This window comes from Cynocephalus volans, chromosome 17, assembly GCF_027409185.1.
Source record: "Cynocephalus volans isolate mCynVol1 chromosome 17, mCynVol1.pri, whole genome shotgun sequence".
Classification (NCBI taxonomy): domain Eukaryota; kingdom Metazoa; phylum Chordata; class Mammalia; order Dermoptera; family Cynocephalidae; genus Cynocephalus; species Cynocephalus volans.
This window is the reverse complement of record NC_084476.1, coordinates 25,881,704-25,906,003: the sequence shown is the minus strand read 5'-3', so window position 1 is coordinate 25,906,003 and position 24,300 is coordinate 25,881,704. Positions and strand designations below refer to the sequence as shown.

At 36.4% G+C, this 24,300-nt stretch overlaps 1 protein-coding gene across 3 annotated transcripts in view; it reads left to right on the top strand.

Moving 5' to 3' along the window:
• MUSK (muscle associated receptor tyrosine kinase) overlaps positions 1-23,820 on the top strand; it is a 113,868-nt gene extending 90,048 nt beyond the window's left edge. For 2 of the 3 annotated variants that reach the window (XM_063082210.1, XM_063082208.1), the window contains 5 exons: positions 4,402-4,577; positions 14,839-15,040; positions 15,974-16,165; positions 17,410-17,558; positions 22,514-23,820. In XM_063082210.1, coding sequence (XP_062938280.1) covers positions 4,402-4,577; positions 14,839-15,040; positions 15,974-16,165; positions 17,410-17,558; positions 22,514-23,196 — 1,402 coding nt within the window. In that variant the 3' untranslated portion in view covers positions 23,197-23,820. Of the gene's footprint in view, positions 1-4,401; positions 4,578-5,244; positions 5,269-14,838; positions 15,041-15,973; positions 16,166-17,409; positions 17,559-22,513 lie in introns of all 3 variants that reach the window. The other variant, XM_063082209.1, reaches the window with a different exon arrangement.
• The last annotated feature ends 480 nt before the right edge of the window (positions 23,821-24,300 follow it).

The window sequence follows — 24,300 nt, the reverse complement described above, 5'->3', positions numbered from 1 at the left end:
TACTTGTCAACAAGCAGGACAATTTTTCTACTGTTTTCTAACAAGTTATTAATTGTACGTAATAAAGCTACTGTATTTTATTATAGTTATATGCATCAACCACTGTACAGAATTCTATTAGACTTTTGGTTGATAGTCTTATGGCTCTTCTATCAGAAATAATATGGTCTACAAACAATGATAGGCCTCTTTTTTAAAATAAGATCTTCTATTTCTTAGTTAAAATAAGGGAATTTTTACCAGAACTAAAACTGAATTTTATCTTTGTATACTAGCACAAAATACATTTATTGAGTAACTTTCCAAGATTTATGTCCTACATCAGATTACATGAATGAGCCACAGATGTTCTTTTTAAGACTGAAAATAATTTACCTATTTTGTTTTTTTAGGAAAAAAATATCTCTTTCATTGAGTTTCAAATTTATTGGAAAAGCGTAGTTAATTATCTCCTATATTTGTAAGTCATGTGTGGTGTTCTTTTTAAAAATATTTTCCGAACAATAACAAATTCCAGTTGTTATTTAGATAAATATTTTTATTGAAAATTGTTTCTATTTTTTAAAATCCTGATAGTCAAACATTTTATTCCCATTGGAATCAGAAAGTATAAACTAAAATTTTTACATTTTTATATTTTATGGAAATTTTCTTTTCTCTAATATATATTTAGTAATTATAAAAAAGTAGACATTTTAAAAAGTCTCTTAAGGTACAAAATTTATATATACTGTATTATGTAAATATTAGTATCATCAATAACTAAAATGTTCAATTCTACCTGCTCTTAAATGAGTTTTGTCTGTTTGATCTGATAGTTCAATAGTGATGTATTATATTTTTTCACAATAATTGTTTTTCTAGGGATGTTTCTTTGCACTTCTGACAATATCTGCTTTTTGCACCTATAAAAATTGAACTTATTGCTAATAATTGGTAAAATTGCTCTTCAGATCTTCTCATGTTATGCTTCCTTGTTTTCTATGTCATTTGTAAAAGTTTCTGTTTACCTTTATCCATCAAAGTGGTTCAAAGGTTTTCAAACATTTTCCATTCTACTTCTAGTTACATGTGAGATTTTTAAAAGCATACTATTGCTCCTGGTTTTCTAATTATAAGGTCTTTTGATAATGTGTGTCCCTTTTCTCAAATGACAAGGAATATCATTTATTCAACAAAAATGTATTGATCTCCTACTGGAATCTAAGCACCACTCTAAGCATTTGGGATATATCAATGAACGTAATAAATAAGTAACTTATAGATAATTTTAGAAGGTGTTAAATGTCATGGGAAAAGAAAAATAAGCACTAGGGTGAGGGAGACCAGGAATGCCAAGGACAGGGGAGAAAGCTGTAATTTTAAAAAATAGGGTGTTCAGGGTAAGCCTAAGTCAGCATAATTGTACTGAATCCTCCACACCTTTTCTTTAAAATTTTATGTGGAATTATAAACCAGAGTAGTAGTATTCAATTATATTTTCCATGCATATGCTCAATTTTTGGAACATTAATTTTAGCTTTTACATTTGATTTTATAATTATATATAAACAAATAGCTGAAGGGGCTCTCAATGTTACTTATTCTTGATGCTTACTGTCATTCATGTCATAGAAAGTCTTATTTTTAAATTCACAATTTTCATTCATCTCATCTCTTGTTCAGTTTAAGTAGATGTTTTTTAGATTACACATAAAATTCTTTTCTATAATCTTACATATATATTTATCTCAAAACACATATAGGTAAGATTATGTATAAAATATATTTTTAAGTATTTAAGTCTTGCGTTATAATCAATTTTCCTTAGATACTACACACTATGGCCAATTATTTTTGGCTGTGTTGTAATGAAGAGGCAGAAAGCAATCTTGACTTTTGTTTCTTCATTAGAAACACTTTTCTCTTGCCACATGAATTGTAAAATTCATTTGGAGATAGATTTCTTTTTATTGTTTTATTTTATATAATATAAGTAACATAAAAATAATGGATAATATGCTTTAACCATTATGTGCTTTTCATCTTAAAAACGTTTTCTAATAGTACGTCTTTGATTATTTTCTACTTTTTATGTGCTCTGGTATCATTTGATTTCTTCCTTGCTCCTCCCTATCAGTTCTCTCACCCATCACTTTCATCTGTTAGTCCCTTTTTCTGCATTGTGTTGAATATTCAGTTCAAATTGAACACTTGTTCATTTCTTACAGCACTATTTCCTTACTATTTTCAATGAAGATTTTAAGTCTTTTAGTGTTGATTTCACTTCTTTCTGGTCTTTATATTCTCCAGTTACTACCATGTTCAAATTAATGTACTTTTCATTCTATCTTTTGATTTCATCCTGATTTTTTTTTCCTTATGAGAATCTCTGCTATAGAGGGCATACTTTATCACATGGCACTCAACACAAAGCAAACCAAAAAACCATTCTCTAATGTGTTCTTCCATTTAGAATAAAAAAATAATTTTCCCAGGTATTGGGAAAATTATTCCTCCACATAATGTAGACTGCAGAATTTTTTTTTCATATATCCCATATGGTTTTTGCACAGTTTAGCTGTGTTGTCTGAATGCAAAAAGAGGTGCTTGTGCAAGCCAATGGTGGGCCCAGCCATACGCTATGCAACACTCTCGGGTTCTTCAGCTTCTCAGTTGCCTCGAAAGCCCCATTATAACCCCTTTTTATTTTAGACATACCAAGAATTATACTCATGACCCACATTGCATGCCCTTTCGTTCTACACATGTTCGATTAGCCATATTGGCAAGTTGGGAAAGCAGGAGTGTAGGCATGAGTATTATAAAAAACCATTGTGGCCTATATGAAGATACTTCAAAATTGTCATGGAAAGATAGAATTGAAAGATAATACAAATCTTACTTTCCTTTTTTTTGTTTTGTTGGTTTGTTTTTGAGCAGCTTGCTGGTGTGAGGATCTGAACCCCTTGGCCTTGGTTTACAACACTGTGCTCTAGCCAACTGAGCTACCCAGCCAGCCTCATAATATGAATCTTTCCATGAACTTTTTGAAGTACCCTCATACATGTATATGTATGTGTATACACACACATAAACACACACACACACACACAATTTCCTCCTCTCTGAATCCTTCAGGTACTGAATGAAGGACAGTACCTGAAGGATTTAATTTACCTATTATTTAATTTGTTTAATGGTTTAATTTTCTCTTATTTTTAGTCCCAAATAGCTTAATTTGGAATTGACCTAAAAAGAAACTGAGACCAAATATGTACAGCAAGTATTTATTTAGCCAATATGACGATTTCAACCAGGGAGAAGCATAGTTCAGGTTGCACTGAGAAGTCCTAAAGAGGGCCAGCAGAGCTTAACATTTTATAATCACAAGAAGGGGGAAGGGTCAAAGGAGAGAGAAAAAAGCATAGCCTCGCCCAATTACTTTATCGGGTTGTTTATTGGTGTACATGCCATATAGATTTGGGATGGTTACTAGGTTACATAGGAGTTATAAGAAGTATTTTATGTTATTTTATGACTTTCTGGTGCCATTAAGTCTGCTTCTAAGTAAAAATGGTCTTATGATAATGTTTTCCAGGAAAGGTGGATGTGACTACTTACTTATCCCAGATCTCCCAAGGTGCTATAATTTCACTGAACTGGTCAGAGTAGATTCTTTCGGTTATCACAATTAAATAGGTTTCTCCTATCAGGCTTGAACAAATATTAATTCACAAAATTCTAACTAGTCTAACTACTCTCTCTTTGGCCCCTTTACTCATAACACAACATCTAGATGAACATAACAGCTTCATCTGGCTTTCTCAGATGGAAGCTCATGCAGCAACGGGCCAGGACTCCACATCTCCTGGGTAAGGGCTCGGGGAGGACCCACATATCTCCTGTGAACTGCCAGGGAAGTGGTGTGGTTCTGTTTTAGAGAACAAAGCACGCAGAGGTACAGACTGTTCTCCAAGCCCTCCTCATGAGCCCCCAAATTATAGAAAAATCTCCCAGGCTGAAAAGTGATTGACAGTGATCCATGAATTTTAGTATGTGTGTCTTTTAAACTCTGTGTATCTTATTTCTGTACCTTTATAGTTATTTTAATATTAAGTTAAGAGAAGACATACCAGGGATTCCTAGTCTCATACCTTTAAATTTGAGAGTTCCTTTCCCCAGGAGCATTAATTCTGTTTAAAAAAACAAAGCAAGATAGCACTTCATCTCACAGGATAATACACTATATTTCATAAAGTCTCACTTTATTTATAGTAAAAGGGTCCTTTCAAAAACGTTTTTGCAAAACAGTCGATGTACTATGATGATGTTTTGAAAATACAGAATTTAGGCTCTGTTGCAAATTTGGCTTTAATGTGCCATGATTCATCAAGTTTTGTTCTCCGTACGATATTTTAGAGAGTACTGCTTGGCAGTAAAGGAGATCTTCTGTGCAAAAGAATGGCTGGAAATGGAAGAAAAGACCCACAGAGGACTCTACAGACCTGGGATGCATCTGCTGTCGGTGCCAGAATGCAGCAAACTTCCCAGCATGCACTGGGACCCCATGGCCTGTACCAGACTTCCATATTTAGGTAACAGAGTTTCTCCCAAGACTTTGGAGGTTAAGAGAAATTTACTATTTTGAAAAAACTAAGGTGTGAACTTAAATCTCCTAATATTTATAGGCGTTTCTAATGTTTTTCTGAGTTCTGCCTTTCTTAGATACCTAATAGCAGAAACCTAATGCTATCCTAAATGCACAGACTAGTATAGAGATTTATTTTATTTAATCTAAAATAAATTAAAGAGCACTTTTATCTGCTTGAGATCTTACCTTATTTCATAGTGGATCTTATGAGAGCTTGTGACATTTTCTGGTATGTGCAGAAAAAATGGCTAAGAAACATCTCATTTTGTCAGAAGAGTAAAATAAAGGAATAAAGTCCTCTTTCTTAGCCAATAAAGCAGTTTTTAAGCATGCAAAAATAAGCCACATGTTTGGAAATGTTGATCTCACAAAACCAAACTGAATTGCTGCATGTTGCTTTAATGAACTTCGTTTGCAAGGAACTATGTTCTTATCCCTAACAGTTGGTTTAATTTCAAAGATGCAATTCTTTCAAATTTGAATGCAAAGAATGTTTTCCAGTGGTGTATTAAAAAGCTGAAAGAGAACTTGCGTTTCTTACACTCTCTCACAGAGTATATGAGATATCTCGATGCTCACTTAAAACAAATTTTTTATCCTTTCCCCCTCAGATTATAAAAAAGAAAACGTAACAAGTAAGTAATTTTGTTTGTGCCCTTGAAACCTTACGTGTATGTAATTGGATTCATGCATGCATATTTACACTCATACTTCATGACTCCAGAAAAAATCTCTCTCAAAGGCTTTCGCCATACTCCTCCAGGGTACACCATGAAGGAAGATCATTGAAGGTCTCAGCTTAGAGCTTCTTCTCTTTTTTTTTTTTTTTAAATTTATTTTATTTATTGAATCAAAATCGATTATACATATGTTGGGGGGTGAACATTGAGATATGTTGATTAAATCAATATTACTAGCATATATTGTTACAAATCGTAATTATTCTTTATGCCCCTTGTCCAACCTCTCCCCATCCCCCTCTCCCTCCCCACTCCCACCTCTGATAACCCTAGATTTCTTCTCTCCTTCTGAGAGAATAATGGTTACTCTGTTAACTTGTTGCCTAGATGATCTGTCCAATGCTGAGAGATGTGATCAGGTCCCCCAATATTATCATAGAACAGATGCTTCTTCTGTCACTCTGGAATGGGTTTTGTGGAAAGAGACATCCTCTTCTTTTCTTTGTCTCTGCTGGTGACTCTTCTTGTGTGAATGCACTTCAGTGGTTGGTGGACCATCTGCGTGGTGGTTGTGCCATCTAGCCACTTTTGCAGCAGCCATGGTTATTGTGGTGGCTGTGGTGGGCCACCTACATGGAGGTGCTGTTTTTGGCATGCTCCTTGGCATTAGCAGTATGCCTGGTTGTGGGGTGTGTTTGGTCCCCTTCTCCATGCCTCTTGTCCCTGGGCAGGCCCCAAGGCACTGGTGGCATGTGCCTGGTTGTGGGAGGAGGGTCCGGTCCCCTTCTCCATGCTTCATGTACCCAGGTGGGCCCCAATGTGCTGGCATTTTGTGCCTGGTGTGGGAGGAGGGTCCAGTCCTCTTCTGCATGCCTCTGGGCCAGGAGGGCCCCGAGGTGCTGGCACAATGTCCCTAGTTGTGGGAGAGAGGTCCAGTCCCCTTCTCCTTGCCTCAGGTCCCTAGGGTGGGCCCTGAAGCAATGGCTCAGTGTTACTGGTTGTGGGAGGGGGGTGTCCAGTCCCCTTCTCCATGCTTCAGGTCCCCAGGCTGGCCCTGAGGCACTGGTGCAGTTTGCCTGGAAGTGGGAGTGGGGTCCGGTCCCCAGGTCTAAGCCTCCAGTTCCCAGGCAGGCCCCAAGGTGCTGGTGGTGTCCCTGGGCTGGAACTAATTTTTTGTCCTTTGCTTCTAACATGGGGGAACTTCCTGTGGGAACCAGTACTTGAGCTGTGTGGTTGTTTAAATTGCTACTTTGCTGCTGTTTCCCTAGGGAAGGCTTTTTTGTGCAGCTCAGGGTTTAATGGTTGATCTTATAGGTACTTCCGGCTCTCCAGAGACCTGGTGGATCTGTGTTCTGTAGAATCTCTGATCTGGGCCTGAGTTTTTTCATCAAACTGTACCCCATGCAATTCTGCATTCCTGACCAGTCTCCTCTGAGTGGTCCTGTGCTGATTGGGGTGCAGATCAGCTGTCCTTGCTGTGTCCTAATGTTCCCCTGGTGGGCCCATCTCCCCCACCGCCCATGCTGCAAATACTTCCCATGGGAAGGGCCCTGCGCCGGTCCCTTGCAATGACTCACCAGCCTCTGAGTGGCTCCCTTTTTTCAGTTGTTCTGGCTCCTTGCTCCTGTGTGGGTCCACGGGAAACTTGTTAGTGGTCTGCTGGCCTGGGGGCCACCAAGGCCCTCTTCTCCCCTGCCGCCTCCAAGTAACTCCATCTAAAGGGCACAGCTGTGGCTTCTGCTGGCTCCTGCTCCATGTGCTCAGCAGCTGGAGCCTTAAAGCAGCCGCAGCCTGAAATGCTCAGAGCAGTTTTTTCTTTTTCTCATCGTGGCTTCTCCCACCTTCATGAACTCCGTAGGTCTCTCCTCCTCTTCCCCTGAGCTCCAGCCGCCCTGGCTTGGCTGATGTTACATTTTTATAGTTGTAAATTTGGTTGATTTGTGGGAGAGAGTGACACTGCGAACCGTCTATTCCACCATCTTCTAGAGCTTCTAATTAGGCCATGGAGAACAACATGTTTAGTTCATGATACAAATATTCTTGCACCTCAAAGTGTTAGCCTGCTTTATCCCTTATATGTCTATAAAATAAGCCATATTTAAAATATCACCTTTGCATTTATGATTTTGTATTATCTGATTATTTATAGATGAAAACAAATATTTATTTCTTCATTGAACTTATGTTCTACATTTGTGATGATAGATCCTTCTTTTGGAAGATGGGTGTTTTTTAAGACAGTTGATTTCCAGGATAAAGTTTTATAGGGTCAAATCAAATGGTTTTAAAAGCGTCATCATAGAATCTCTAGGAAAGAATTCAAGAAGGTTGCTTGAAAAGGGATGTCCTAGAAACATGTATCAGATGGTGCTTTTAACCTACCGGAATGCAGAAATCCTCAGAATGAAATTAGAAAAGTTTTCATGTCAATTAACTTCCTCTGGTTTGTGTTCTAAGGCTTAAACCACATCCACTTCCTGTGATACATATTCCAGGCCTAATCCCTTCTGCACTTGGCTAAGTGCCAGGACTTGATTTACCAATTTATTTAAATGACTGAGATTTAAAGTATTGAAAGAAAGAATGCTACAAGTCCCAATTGAATCACTCACCATTACTAAACAAAAGCAGTTATGGAAAACCTAAAAATCTATTATTCTGGAAGCCAGTCAAATTGCTATTCTCAAATTGAAAGAATGACAATGTTTCAATTCTTTATCATATAAGCAGCCAAAGTTTACTTTGGTTGGACTTTTGATCAATAACCATGGTCTTTGTTATCCTTCAGTTGTTTACCTGCTCATCCATACAAGCATTCACGTAGGGTTTATTGTGTGGCAGGTGCTGACCTTTCATCCTAAATTAGAAGGGAACAAAACACCAAAAAAGCACCCATGTTTCTGCCTTTTACACTGATTATAATGGAATTTTGTGCAGCATAAACTGGCTAGAATAGCTTTCCTAGTCTTTAAAAAACACCATTTTGTGAAATCTTTGATACTTATAAGAAAATGAGCTCCAAATGTCGTAAATGAATCATTTCGTCTGACCATGTTGTAGGTAATGTCTTTAAGTGTGCTAAGTTAAATGCAATTATTATTAAAAATAATTGACTTTAGCTTTTCAGGTAGGTAAATAGTTGGGCAAAGAAGGCATCCTTACTAGGCAGTGTCCCCTATCCTATGGAAGTGTGTAAAGCCTCCAAATATTTCTTGAGTTTCTTGATTTCTATGTAAAGTCTAAAGGATATTTATTTTAAGGGGTGATGGAGGATTATTTTTTAAATCATTTGTTTATCTTTGCATTATTTTCTTTTTTGAACACTAGAACTAGTATTTCAGTAGTTTTTATTTTTTACAACTTGTTTTGCTGAAGTGAAATAGCTTTTGAGCATGTTATGCCTTTGTGCTTGTCACACTATTTGCTAGGCAGGCATTGCACTGTTCCTCTCTTCTGTGGGACGTCACATGCTTTATGACAGAAACTCTCAGCCTTGAGTCTGTCTTCTCCTGTTTCAAAGCTCCTGTGGGAAAAAAAGTATACTCTGGCTAAATTATTGGAGTGATAATTTGCTTTTCTCTTCAATTCTTTTTCCTCTTCCATCTTTACTCTCTCCATACATATATGTAAAGAGAAGTGTGTGGGCAAATCCAGGCAAACTGATCAGCGTGTTCTACGAAAATCACTACTACGAATGTCCTCCATTTACATACAAGTCAATTTGAGAAAGAGAGATTAAGCGACCTGCCCAAATTTACTTATCTAGTAAAGGTAGAGCCAAGATTTGAACCCAAATCTGTCTGATTCTGGCTCTGTCTTTAGAGCCTCATTTCTTAACTGTTACATGTGATGCCTCTCTGTTATGTTTTTTTTTTTATTTCCAAGACATCATTTGTAATAAAGCTTACCTGATTGTTTATCCACCTAGATATCTTATTCTTGAATCAATACCACTACCTTTTCACATTCTATTTTAATTGATTATTCTTAAGAAGATCCAGTTGACAAAAGTTTTGTTGTTCACAGTTATAAATCACTTAGGCAACTTGATGATTTGATTTTTTGCCAACATTTAGATGAATATATGTTTTGTGTCCAAAACTTATTTTTCCATCATGTTCAGTCACCGTTTTGTCCACAAATGAAATCATAAAGATTGTGTGTGTGTATGTGTGTGTGTGTGTGTGTAAAACATTTGAATTATTTAACTGTTTGAAGTGCTGGTTGGGTAGTTTTTGTGGTAATATTAAGGTTACAAGTCCACAGAAACTTTGAGTTGAAAGTGACTTTAATAATTATTTAATCCAAACTCTCTCGCAATTAAAGAATTTCTCCCACAGTGAAAGAATCTTTTCTAGAGCATCTCTGACAGAGTCATTCCCTTTCCCTACTTGAATTCAATCCTTCATTCCATTGTAGAATATATTAATTATTAGAGCAATTTAGCTATGTACAACTAAATTCTAGTCCTCTATAACTGATTATTACTTTACTCCTTTGATCCACCTTCTATAGAACAGCCCTTAAAATATTTGGACAGGTACCCTATGTCCCTGTAGTCTTCTCTTCTTCACATTAAAAAGCTCCAATATTCAACTTTTTCTTTTGCACCCTAACTTCCAAAATCATCACCTCCATGTTTACCCTTCACTGGCTGTGTGTGAGCTTGAGAAATTTCCAGAATTAAACAATGCACAGAACATGATCTGATCAGAATTATAATGCAACCATTATTTTCTGTGATAAAGGCCTTATTCTTTTATCAGTATAGAATCAGCTTATGCTAGCTGTCTAATAATTACATTACCTTAATAGATCCTCTTCTTATATTGACCCTTTTACCAATGTAAAATGTCACTTGTCTTATTTTAGTGCTTTTAACTTTAAGTTTCTGGTATTAATTTGGTAATTGTTCCTTCTTTGTATTTATGTTTGTCTGGAATCTCTTTATCTGTCTCTTTCATTTTTCTTTTCTTATCAACAACATGTACCTGAGTTTACTCCAATCTCACAGTCATTTTCTTTCAATAGGAGTATTAGGCTGTTTATATTTTATATAACAACTGATGTACTTGATTTTATCTATACTAACTTAACTTTATATTTTCTATTTTACTTTTTTTTTCTTTTTTTTTCTTTTTTTTACTTCTTGCTGGTTATTATTTCTCCATTGTTAAGCGAAATCCACATACCAACTCTTTCTGCACATTACAGTGCTCTGTTTAGTCCCCGTTCCTTCCCCACCCCATGGGACTTTTAGCATCTTCAGTGAGATCCTCAGAATGCTTTTACCTTTTTCTTTACCTCCCCCAGTACTATTAGGTTTCTCTTTGCAGAATGACTCTATTGATTCTCATTTAGAGAATGAGACAAAACTCCTAGTCATTCCATCATTATCTATTTAGATTTAACGTATTATACACACCATACACACACACACACACACACACACACACACACACACACACAAACACAATCACCACTCATTATTCTTCATCTTGAAGTCCCTTTCTGATTCAGTTGCTATTTAGTTAAGAGTCCCACCATGTATTTCCTCAGAAGGCATCTTGGTGATAGAATCCCTAAGGCCTGCATATCATCAAATAGTCCTCTTTTACTTGCATAGCTGAAAGTGTATTAGCTGGATATAGAATTCTTTTTTCTCAGTAGTCTGTAGATACGATTTCACTCTTTCTAGCTTGTATTTTTGGAAATGAGCAATCTGATGTGGGTCTGGTTGTTTTTTCCTGTATATAATCTGCTCTTTACATCTAGATAGAAACTTTGGATTTTCTCTTTATCCGTGGTTATCGGTATGATAGAAATCCTATACAATGACATGCTACTGAACATCTCTTTCCAACTCTGCATTCAGGACTGCATGTTGGTAGCTTGAAATCAACCACGATTGGGTTATTTATATGATGGAAGTCAGGGTTGCAGCCAGGAAATCCTTCTAATGCAATAAGTTGATCGTGCTACTCCAACACTTAAAACCCTCTAATGATTTTCTCCATTTGCTGCAGAGCAAAACCGAAATTATCTAAACTGGTATGCAAGGCCTTTTATAGCCTAAACCTGGTATCTGTAGCCTTACCTGTAGATACTCTCCAACTCAAGCAATGCAACTTTTAGGTGCACTTTTAGGAAAGTATCACAACTGCTTGGTTCAGACCCTGATACATGCTATGACCTCTTTGTCCCCAACCTGATTCCATTCCACTCCCTTAATCCCTCCAACCACACACATACACCTTTGTTTGGATGGCTATAACAAAATATCATAGACTAGGTGGCTTATGAACAACAGAAATTAATTTCTCACAATTTTGGAGGATGTGAAATCCAAGATCAAGGCCTAGGCAGATTTGGTGTCTGGTGAGGGCCTACTTCCTCACAGACATAACTGTCTTCTCACTGTAACCTCACACAGCAGAAGGGGTAGGGAAGCTCTCTCTTTTGAAAGGTTATTAATCCCATTCATGAGGGCTCTGCCCTCATTTATTTAACATACAGATTTTGGAGGGACACAAACACTCAGACCATAGCAACCTTCAACTGGTTATTGCCTGCTCAAATTTAAGTTATAGTTACTTACTTTAGAAAACCTCTCCAGTGTGCCTAGACCTGGGATGGTGCTGCCTCTGGATGCTCATATGTATCCTGGTCTTACTAACTTATAAGCTGACATTTTATTATAATTATCTATTTGTTAATTTGTTTCCCATCATAAGCAAAGACTTTTCATGTCTGCCACGGTATTCTTGATGTCTAACAATCAATATTGACTTACTGAATGCATTAACATATGGATGAATGAGTGACTAAGCCCCCCTGGTGTTCAGTGGAAAAGGATGAAGAGATAAAATTGATGAGAGAAGAAAAAAAGATTTAAAGGATGATAATGGTGATCCATACTGGTAATTTGGATCCAAAGAGATAATTGGTATAGCTCTAAGGGAAGACCAGAGCAAACAGATCAGAAGTGATAACCAAGGAATAATAAAACTATCTGGAAAGGAAGAAATATTTAAATCTATAGAGCAAAATTATTCAAACTGTGTCACTTCTTGCACTTTTAAAAATAAATCTTATTAAGTCGTCATGGATTTTTCTTTTAACATGCCATTAAATTCTATTTTCTGACACATTTGAGAAAAATTACCTTTATATTTACTAATGAGATTACATTACCAACTTTACAAGTTAGATTACATTGCCTCACATGTTTTATATAGTATGAACTTCTCTGTAAGAATCAGATACAAAAATAGTCATTTCTCCATGATTTTTAATAATTGCTTCTACTTTATTATAAGCAGGAAGCATACCTCTCCAATTTAAGTCCCCCTCTCCACTCATCTCGGATTAAGAAAAATAGGGATGACTCAGTCCAAAGAAAATAAGACAAGTTTTTTCACACAAGAACCCGGAAGTCTGTTAAGTCCATCACTACTGTGGTGATTGACAAGGCAGGCTGTCATTGGACCTGTGCAGATGTTTGATACTATGCTGATGTTCTTTCAGTTCTGGGTGCCGGCCTGAGTCACTGTGGTTACTAAGCTTGGCCTCCACAGGCTTTGAAAACACTTGCTTAGCCACCAGTGCTCAGGGCATAATCACTGTGTCCACTCCTAGACTAAGAAGTCATACATGGGCACCCTTGTAACATCCACTTTTACAAGTGTCTTGTTTCAAATGCCTTTCAGCATCTGCTGCAATAAAGGTTTCCTTTTGACTTTATAATATGTTATATTAATATATTCCCTTATACTAAATTATCATTCTCTTACTATATTGCAGCCAAGTGCTAATATTTTATTTAGGATCTTTTAAATCTATATTCTACAATCTGTGTGTGCACTTTTCTTTTGTGCTAACATTTCTAGGTTGCAATATTAGTATTCTAGTAATTTCCTAAAAGAATTTAAAAGATTTTTCTCTTACTGGAACATATTATAAAATATGAAAATTTCATCTTTTCTAAGACTAAAAGAAATAATTCTACAGTGACATTTAGAAATAATTTTTTTCTTATGATTATATATTCACATTTCTAATTCTTCAAATTTAGTAATTAATATGTTTCTATCATTTTCTTTAAGATTTAAAAAATGTAATTACATGATTATATATTATTTCATTGCTATTGACTTTTGAATCTATTGTCATAAATTCTTTATCTTTTCTAATTTTCTATGTTTCTGCCCTTCCCATCTTTTTAAAATTAAAATTCCACTAATTAGACTAATTTATAAATATTTATAAAACCAACTATTGACCCTATTTTTCAATTCTATCATTTGTGGTACTAGTATTCTAACATTAATTTCTGCTTGTATATGGCCATAACTTTAATACCTATTTTATTTTGTTTTCTGTAGTTATTATTTCTTATCCAAAGTCTAGAGTTAAATGTTCCATTCTTTCACTTTTATTGTTTTTATCTAATGGAAGAAGATAACACCATAAGTTTATCATTAATCATAGCTTTGGCAAATCTCATACACACTACTGGGAAGTTTTTTTCTAATCTGTAACTATGGCTACTCTTTACTTTTTAATTAAAAGTTATTAATTTTTTTCTCTTTTTAAATGTCCTGTTGTATTTAATTTAATTTATTATTAACTGTATCTTGGTCAAAGACTAGATCTGCATAATTTCTTCCTTCAAAATTTATTGAGATTTATCTTTGTGGCCTGAAATAAGATTATATCTGTCATTATTCCACAAATATTTAAAAAGAAGGTTTATTCTCTCCATTTAGGGTACAAAGTTTATTCTTAGCTATTATAAAACATTATTGTTTATTATATTATTTAAATGCCCTGTCTCTGTGTTTTTACTCAATCTATGTCTTTACTCAATCTATGAAGAGGATTTAAAATATAATTAATAAGGTTGTTTTAATATATATATGATGGACTTTGTACTCTACAGACTATTATGAGTAAGGCATCTTCTGGTTTCTAGCAGTAATGCAGATTTTACTTGTATTTACATTGCATTGGCGTTTTAAGTTGGAGTTTGACAGGAGTTTAATTTTTAGATGAATTCACTTCTGCTCATTTGTGTCCTAATATTTCCATTTTTCAGTTTCTTCCATTATTTTTATTCTGTTTGTAAACAGAGTAAATGTGTATGAAAGTTCAATTCTAGACAATCCTGTCCTCAGGTATAATTACACTAAAATATTTTATTTAACAATTTCCTTGATTATTGTCTGTTCATCAACAATATGACTCAGTATAAAGAGCTCTAGCCCAGGATCTGCATTTGTCTTGGAAAAAAAAATTTCCTCTCTCTGAGAGTCATCTTTAAAATTCTATGATTCTATAAGCTGGATTTACTTATAACTGGACCTTAATAGAGACTTACAATTGGACTTTGTAGATATATAACCATGGAGAACCTAATAGATAAATATAAACTTAACATTAAATTTAGTTTACTGATTGCCTGAGTACAAAAATTGCTTTTTAAAGGTTTGAGAATGAATGAAAAAAATTAATGTTTACTTACAGCATTCCCACCAATGACATCCTCAAAGCCGAGTGTGGACATTCCAAATTTGCCTTCCTCCTCCTCTTCTTCCTCCTCTGTCTCACCTGCGTACTCCATGACTGTAATAATCTCCATCATGTCCAGCTTTGCGATATTTGTGCTTCTTACCATAACTACTCTTTATTGCTGCCGAAGAAGAAAACAATGGAAAAATAAGAAAAGGTGAGATTCGAATTTAAGCTAATCTCATGTAATATTTTAAAACCTACGTATTTAAAACTGGAATTGGGGATGGGAAGAGGAATATATATCACACTGCCAGTCTCCTAATGGCATCTGCTGTGGATTGATTGAATTGTGTCCCCAAAGTTCATGTATTAGAAGCTTAATTCCCACTGTAACCATTGAGGGTGGGAAATCCGTTATGATATTGAGAGGTGGGACCTTGAAGAGGTGATTAGATTGTAGGACCATGCTGTAGAGAATGGGTTAATAACAGTAGTCAGGGGTGTGGTTCTGAGGGCTTGAAAAGAAGAGCACATGGGAGGTTAGTCTCTGCTCTGCTCTGCCATTTTCTGCCATCTGAGACCCCTGCGCTGCTGTAAAGCCACCACCAAAGAAGACCCTCACCAGATATGTTTCCTGATTTTGATTTTCCCAACCTCTTAAACCATAAGCAATAAGTTTCATTTTCTTTATAAATTACCCAGTTCCAAGTATTTTGTTATAAGCAACGGAAACGGACTAATACAGCATCCATAGCCCTGCTTTAAAATTAAGCACCCCCACAATGATTTCTAAAATGCCAATGATTTTTTTTGCATGGGATCACATGTCCTGAGGTTAATGTTTCACAAAAGATAGAATCTAAATGATAATTTGAAAGAAAATGGCTCTTTCTGCTCTGCATCTTCCCTCTTAGTCCCATTGCCAATGCCCATTTGGATAGTGGTAAAGTTCCAGAGAAAATTCTAGAGGCTTTGGGCTCTAGACCAAAAAAGTAATGATAATTCATTGCTCTCAAACTGAAGGATCTTTGACTGCATTAGTATAATTGGTTTTGTTTACTCCTAAATGCCATATCTCTTCGAGTCTGAGTACAAAGCTCTTACCTGCTCCTGGGCTCATTACTGACCTTGCCTGTCTTACCCGCAGAGAATCAGCAGCAGTAACCCTCACCACACTGCCTTCTGAGCTCTTGCTAGACAGACTTCATCCCAACCCCATGTACCAGAGGATGCCACTCCTTCTGAATCCCAAATTGCTCAGCCTGGAGTATCCAAGGAATAACATTGAATATGTCAGAGATATTGGAGAGGGAGCATTTGGAAGGGTCTTTCAAGCAAGGTAAAGTTATCCTCAGAAAAAAAGAATCTCTCCACTAAAATACGTTATGTCTGAAAATTTACCAGACCAGTAGCTTGATGTATACATACTATGTAGTATAATAGTTATTATTAAATTAGTTAATTCTTTACATCATTAACCTTATTTGTATTGCATACTACACTTTAGATCTTAATAATTTTCCCTCTTTTCTGTAAAATAGGAGTGTATATGGAGAAAATATTTTATTGCATTTAAAAGTAATTTATAGAAAACCTAAATGTATTTTTATTTACATCATGTTCAAATGATAAGAAATTAACAATAGTTTAATCATATTTCCTTTTTGTTTTTTCTTTATATTTCCTTTTTGAAAAAGAATCTATCATGCATTTTTAATCATAATTTCTTTCACTATTTTTAGTAGACAATTCTCAAATTTACTTCTCTTCCATTTTCTATTGCTATATTCTCCATTTTATTTAAAGTTTACTTTGAACTGTTGTTTTGATTTAAAAATTTAGAGTCTGACATGTATGGATATTAAGTAGACATTCATGGAATAACAAAACAGGAGAGGGAAAAATAACACAAAAATTTAGAAAACATTGAGCTCAAGAAAGGAGTATATATTAAGGCCAACACTAGCCCATTTATCCCCTTTGTGTGCATTGGAATAAAACACCCTCTTTTCATGGATGCAGCTCCATTGACACACAGCTGGGCCAGAGAATGTGGGTTTGGTTTTAATCACCAATTGTCACTTTGGCATGGTACCCTTGGGCAAGAGCACCTTACCTCCACTCATGGTGGCCTTGGTCTAGAAGGTACACGAATAATGAAAATCTTGTGCAAAGACTTATTGGGGACTAAAAATATGCAAGGTGCCACTTTAAGCTCTATTGGGGATATAAAGATGACTAAGTTATGGTTAGTAACTTTTTTCAAGGGCTTTAGATTCTGGCCAAATTTTAAGGGGTTAGGATGGCAGTGATAATCTTATTGGGTCTGTGCACTTTAGAATTTCTGTAATTTATAAATAATACATTTTTAAAATGTAATCTATGTTGAAAATAACCACAACAGTTTTTATTAATTGGAGTCAAGGAGCTTTAAGTATGACCTACTATTGTCCTTTCTTTGATTTTGTGGCTCTGGGAAAGGCTGTGTAAGTGGGAGGATATGTATAAATGTGGGTTGATATAACATGCATGCATATAATATTCCTGATTTTTAGTTTCTCCCTCAATAAATTAATCTCTCAGGGCTCCAGGTTTACTTCCCTGTGAACCTTTCACGATGGTGGCAGTAAAGATGCTCAAAGAAGAAGCTTCGGCTGATATGCAAGCGGACTTTCAGAGGGAGGCAGCCCTCATGGCAGAATTTGACAACCCTAATATTGTGAAACTCTTAGGTACGAAAATATAAGTGAGAAAACTTATTTAATCAGAAAAGAGAGGCTTTCTAAGTTTTCTTCCTTTATACTTCATTTAATTATGCTTTTTCCTTCACTTCTCGATCAGTGAGATGTCTCTATTCCTTTCCAAGGTTAGCCTCTCACTTAAGTGCTAACACTCATTCGATCCTAACACTGTAGGATGGATATTCATTGCTCATGGATTATTTCTTTTTATTTTTTCCTCTGACTTTGCTGCCTTCCATTTATAAAAACGTTTAAAATGTCCCCACAGTAACGAATCTTCCATTGACACTGCATCTCCATCACAGAATTTATCAATATTGAACAGTCTGTACATTTTACTTGTTTATTTTGTTTCTTCTCTTTTTTTCCCTGACTAGACTGTCATCAGGGCAGGGAATTGTATGGTTTTTTGTTCATTGGTGTGTTCCCCTTTATTCACAGATTCATACATTTCACAAAAATTTAACAAATATTTAGTTTGTATTAATTGTGCAGCAATGGACAAAACTTTCCAAAATCCCTGCTCTCATGGAGCTTACATCATATTGGAGGAGACAGGTGATAAAAATAAACACCTAAAAATATGGTATGCTGAATATTAAGTTCTAAAGACTTTTTAAAAAATGAAAACAGAGATGTTTTTGGAGTGTGAGCTAAAATTTTTGAAGACTTCAGCGAAAATGTGACATTTATATAAAGACCTGGCAGAGGAAAGGGAATAGCTATGTGGATATCTTGAGAAAAAACATTCCAAGAAGAATGAAAGGCATTTGTAAAGGTCCTGCAGCAAGAGCATGTCTTGTGTGCTTGGGGCACAGCAAGGAGATGAATGTGGCTGGATCAGAGTGGAAAAGGGGAGAGTTGTCAAAGACGAGATCTGAGAGGTAATGGGGGAGGTGGGCAGATCCTGCCAGGGCTTTCTAAACACTTTGGTTTCTACTCTGGGTAAAATGGAAAGCAAATGGAGGGTTTGAGCTGAGAAGCGACATGACATGACATGACTCACATTTTTTCAGTACTTCTCTGATTGTTTTCTTGAGCATAATCTGAAGGGAAGCAATGAAAGCAGGGAGACAGTAAAGACGTATTGCAGTCATGCAGAAAGAGAAGATGGTGGCATGGACCAGGGTGGTGACAGTCAGGATAATGAGAAGTGATTGGGATCTATGTGTAATTTGAGGGTAGAGCCAAGTAATTTGCTGACAGACCAAATGTAAGATGTGCAGAAAAGAGAGAGAGCGGTCAAGGATAGTTTCAAAGTTTTGGGCTGTGCAGCTGAAAGAATGGAGGTGCCATTGACTGAGTTGGGAAAGACTCAGGAGGAGAGGGTTTCTTTAGTGGAGCGAGTGGAAATTTATTTTAAAACATGTTTGTTTGAGATGCTTATTCAAAATCCAGATGAAGTTAAGGAGGCAGGTAGATATGGAGGCCTAGAATTCAGGAGGTTGATCTAGTTGTAGATATAAATCTGAGGTCATTAGAGTATACAGAGTATTTAAAGCCATGAAGCTGGGCAAGACACCTAAAGATGGAAAAAAGAAAGCCAGAAAAGGGAAGAGGGCCAAGGACTAAACCCTGGAGCATTCCAACAGTTAGGGCAGGAAAGAAGAGATGAACAAGCAAAACAGACTGGAAAGGAAAAGCCAATGAAGCAGAAGTAAACCAAGAGAATGTGGTGTCCTGGAAGCCAGATGAAGTATTTCAAAGAGGTGAAAGTGAACACGTTACATGTGATAAGTGAAATAAGAGAAGGCCTATAAAGTGACCTTGGATTTGGCCAAGTGCAGGTTCATTGGTAACCCTGATAAGAGAAGTTTCTGAGTTATGTTCAGAGAGTTATTTAGTACTTAACAATTCATCCTGAAAATATTTCTTCCACTTCCTCAACTCCCAAACATTCATCTATTCAGTTTTTATCACCCGACACTCTGAATCTGCCTTCTGCCCCTCCATCCTTCTTATTTTGCTTTCTCAAATATTATACATTTATTCATTAATTTATTAAACAAACACATACACACACATTGAAGTTCCTCAAGCAACTTCTATTTCAATAAAATAATCTATTATCAGCCTTCCTCCTGATCAATTTTCTGCAAGATTTGACACTGCAGGCTGCCCTCCTCGTGAAGCTTCTACGACCCATCTCTCTCTGTGATTCTCTTCCACCCTTAGTCTTGCTCCAGGGCTCCTTTTTCACTCCCCTCAACCACTCCACCAAGAGTCAGTATGCCCAAGGATCCTGTTCTCACCCTTCTTCTCACCCTACACTCTTCCTTTGCACAACTCCTCTTGGGCAAGCTCATACCTTCCCCCAATATTTTGATAGATCAAAAATCAAAATCTCCACTCTACTTTCCCCCCTAACCTTCAGATACACATTGTCTATTGCTGGCTAAATATTTAAACTCAACTTCAAACTCAACTTTCACAAAACTGTAGCTGATAAACTAGCTGGTTTGTTTCTGGGTCTCTGTTTTAAGCATTCCCCCAAACATTGTGAGCCAGAAATATCAGGAAGATTTGAAGATTCATGAGGAAAGCTGAGTCCCCCCACCACACTCATTTTGAGATGCCTGTGTAACAACTGTCAGGCATAGAAAATATAGTAGTAGAGCTTGAAAGAGATACCGAGAGACAGGTACTCTTGCTTTTTGAATTTTTGAAAGGCTGTGAAAATGATCTGCTATGAGCACAAACAGATATTTTCCTATTGAGGAATAACTTGTATTGTTTCTTAAAATGTTGACTCTGCATTCATATATAAATATTTGCAATTTTACAACATCCTGACCTCCTGGGATTGATTTAAACACAAACGATGTACAATTTGCAAATTTATGATTACTGTAGTAGCATGTTTATACATCACTACTAAGAGTTTTCTCTCATTTTTATTGGCCAACAAAAACTCAGATTTCTATTACCATTTGTTAAATGATATATCTAAATTCCATTTCAATATCCATGAACACAGGGTCTGCTTTCTATCAAGTACATGTAAGCAGTAATGATTCATGCATGTGATTCCATCACTTTCATAGTTTCTTGAAAGTTAATACCATTTAAATGAGTTGACAACAGTGTAAGGGGAATTGGGAAAATCCATAAAATTCATTTCCAATAAAAGAAATCTGCTTTGTTTCAGACATTTGGAACATCAAGCACTTACTAAACACATTTGTATCTTAAAAACTGATTCCCTTTTATTGAAATCCTAGTGCATAAGAGTTTTATAATCATAAATTGGGAGAAATGGGTATAAATATGGGGATATGCAGAATTTTAGAATAGGAAGAGGCATTAGAGATCACAGACTCTTACCCAATATTCTGGCTGTTGAGGAAACAGTGGACAATGAGTTGAGATGATTTGCTGAAGATGTCACACTAAAGTTTAAAGACATGACTTGGACTAGGCATGAGGTTTTCTTACACTCATGCATCCATCTATCCATCCATCTACCCATCCATCCATTCATCCATTCATTCACAACATATATTGAAAACCCATAATGGGCCATGTGGAGTATCAGGCCTGAGGTTACAAGATGAATAAAACACAGTCCTTCCCTCAAGGATTTCATTCCATTTTGAATTCCCAGGAGTTGGGTTAGAGTTATTACAATTTGTAAAATATTTAAGCTTTTAAATATATATATATTCACATACTTGATTGTAAATTATATGTGTATACTTATACATGTATAATCACTTTTCATGACCATCATAAACTGGAAATCTTCCATATAATATTTTCTGTATCAGGGAGTGGAACATTTCATTAAATAACCTCAGCTTAAAAATTATTTTTATGTCTCAGAGAAATATGTTGTTATTTTTTTTTTCTAATATAAGAATTTTTTTAAAGAAAAAAGAATTCTTTTTAAGTCAACTCAACTAGTGTAACTATGGTAAAGCCAGTTGATGAGATAGTTAAATCTCTGTTAACTAAAGATGATCCAAAGAAGATCCTGTAGAAGAAATTTCTAAGTATGACCCAATTGGTATTTTAAAATTTTTCTCTTTAGAACATACATATGCTGATTGCTAAAGTCCCTAGAATTAAAAATTAACCCCCAAATAAATAAGCCAAGATACCAGTATTCCTTATTTCTCTTCGTTTTCAAATGTAGACTTTCTAATTTTTGCCTAAAAGTAATCATGAATCTAATTATCTATTTTATAGTGATATAAAATTGTGCCCATCTGATCTAATATTCCAAGTTCTCCAGTTTCCCTGTCAAATATAGCAAAATTTTAAGATTTGTAAATGCCGTCCTGGCATTGAATCTAAGACTCTATTTATACTAACTTTTTTTTTTTTGTCGAAAGAAAATCATAAAACCTTAATTTCAAAATGTTTTAGTGCCCCATCCTAAATACTTCGTGTAACGATCTTGGATTGTTTTAGCTATTCTTTCCAAACTGCTTACCTCTTCCTTATTATCATTCGTCAGAGAATTAAAAAGAGCACAGAGCAATTACATGACATACTCAGAGCAAACACCAATTCATAATTTCATTCACCAAACATTATCAAGCACGTGCTCTGCCGGTAGCATGGTAGGCATGGGGAATTTAGAGAGGAATAGAACCTGATTTCTTCTTTCAAAGTGCTAAAACGTTGAGAGAAACCTCAAATGAACAGATGATTATAAAATAGGATGGTAGGTACTACGTTACAGGGTGACAGAAGGAAAATCTAACTGATACTGGAAGGGTCAGGAGCTGGGATACCCTGAAAGAGTGACAAATAAGCTGAATCTCAAAAGGTCAATAGGAGATGTTAGACAGGGTCAGGGTTCAGCTATGGAGCTGTTAACAGCAACAGCAACAAAAACCAGAGCCCCATATTTTCTGATCCGGTCATTTGCTTTTAGAGTGTCCTTTCTACTGTGTTGTTTTAGTAACCAAGCCTAACCGAGGATGCTATTTGGGTTCCAGGCGTGTGTGCTGTCGGGAAGCCTATGTGCCTGCTCTTTGAATACATGGCCTATGGGGACCTCAACGAGTTCCTCCGCAGCATGTCCCCTCACACGGGGTGCAGACTCAGTCACAGCGACCTCCCCCCGAGGGCTCCGCTCTCCAGCCCCGGCCCCCCGGCCCTCTCTTGTGCAGAGCAGCTTTGCATGGCCAGGCAGGTAGCCGCCGGCATGGCCTACCTGTCCGAGCGCAAGTTTGTCCACCGGGACTTAGCCACCAGGAACTGCCTGGTGGGCGAGAACATGGTGGTGAAAATCGCCGACTTTGGCCTATCCAGGAACATCTACTCAGCAGACTACTATAAAGCTAATGAAAACGACGCCATCCCCATCCGCTGGATGCCACCCGAGTCGATTTTCTATAACCGCTACACCACGGAGTCTGATGTGTGGGCCTATGGTGTGGTCCTCTGGGAGATCTTCTCCTACGGCCTGCAGCCCTACTATGGGATGGCCCACGAGGAGGTCATCTACTACGTGCGAGATGGCAACATCCTCTCTTGCCCTGAGAATTGCCCCCTGGAGCTGTACAATCTCATGCGTCTGTGCTGGAGCAAGCTGCCTGCAGACAGACCCAGTTTCACCAGTATTCACCGAATTCTGGAACGCATGTGTGAGAGGGCAGAGGGCATCGTGAGTGTCTAAGGGTGAAAATGTTCGGGTAAAATGCTGAAATCTCTCAGACTCTGTGAGCCAGAGGAATTCTACACCGGAGGCCCAACGAGACCCAGATAGGAAAGAACAATCGTAGGCACCAGTAGCCTGTTGTTTGTTTCCCAAGAAAAACAAGGGCAGTGCAGAACCCACGTGGTAGACAGACCCATTGAAAGTCGGTGATTGGGAACAGATGTAGGCTAGGAAATGTGTCAGATGACAGGAGATCACTAGTCTTCCTCATGGGGAATGTTTGTAATGCACATCGTACAGGAATGAATGTCATCTAGTTCAGTTCCTGAATTAGCTGGCAGCGGAGTGCGGCTCTGTCCTGTTAAATTTGAACACGAAATGGGATTCAGAGCTTTGTTTTTAGCAGAGTTAATTCCTGTCCATTGTGAAAGCAGTGTATCTTCATGTCAGAAATTTAGGTAAAGCACAGAAAATAAAAAGAAGGAAAAACGATTCATTCTTTCACCACCCAGAGATGGGTGTTAGTTTTTTTTGTTGAATTTCATTCTTGCATTTAATGCATAAACTTATATTTGTATTACAGAGTTGTGGCTCTACTTTATTGATAGAGGGTTTCTAAGGAATAAAATGACGAATAAGCGAGGTTTTATTCTTACTGTGATTTTTATTCCTTTTTCTGTCTTCATGTTCCTCCTTCAGAAGTTTTCCCTTTGTGTGCATTTGTCGTGAAATTAATCTGCTTATTTTATTTCTACAGTTTTTCTAAAAGAAGTTTTTATATCTTACCAATTTACCATTTTCTTTGAAAATTTTATTGGTACCATTTCTTTGCTTTAATTTTTATTTTGTCCTCTTTCCATGCCTTTCTGTCCTTTTTTCGGTTATTTAGCTAATTTTTTAAATTTTATTTTATACGTACAATACACCCTGGCAGAAATAATAATTTTTAAATAACACTGTAGATGTTATTGTAGGTGGATATGTATATATCTTTTGCAAAGTATTACCATTTTCTTTTGTATGTACCTTTGAAGCCACACATTTCAAATTTGGCATTTTAAATTTTATTGCCATAGTTTATTAAATCTTTTAAACCACAGTATGCGATTTCTCAAGGTTTTC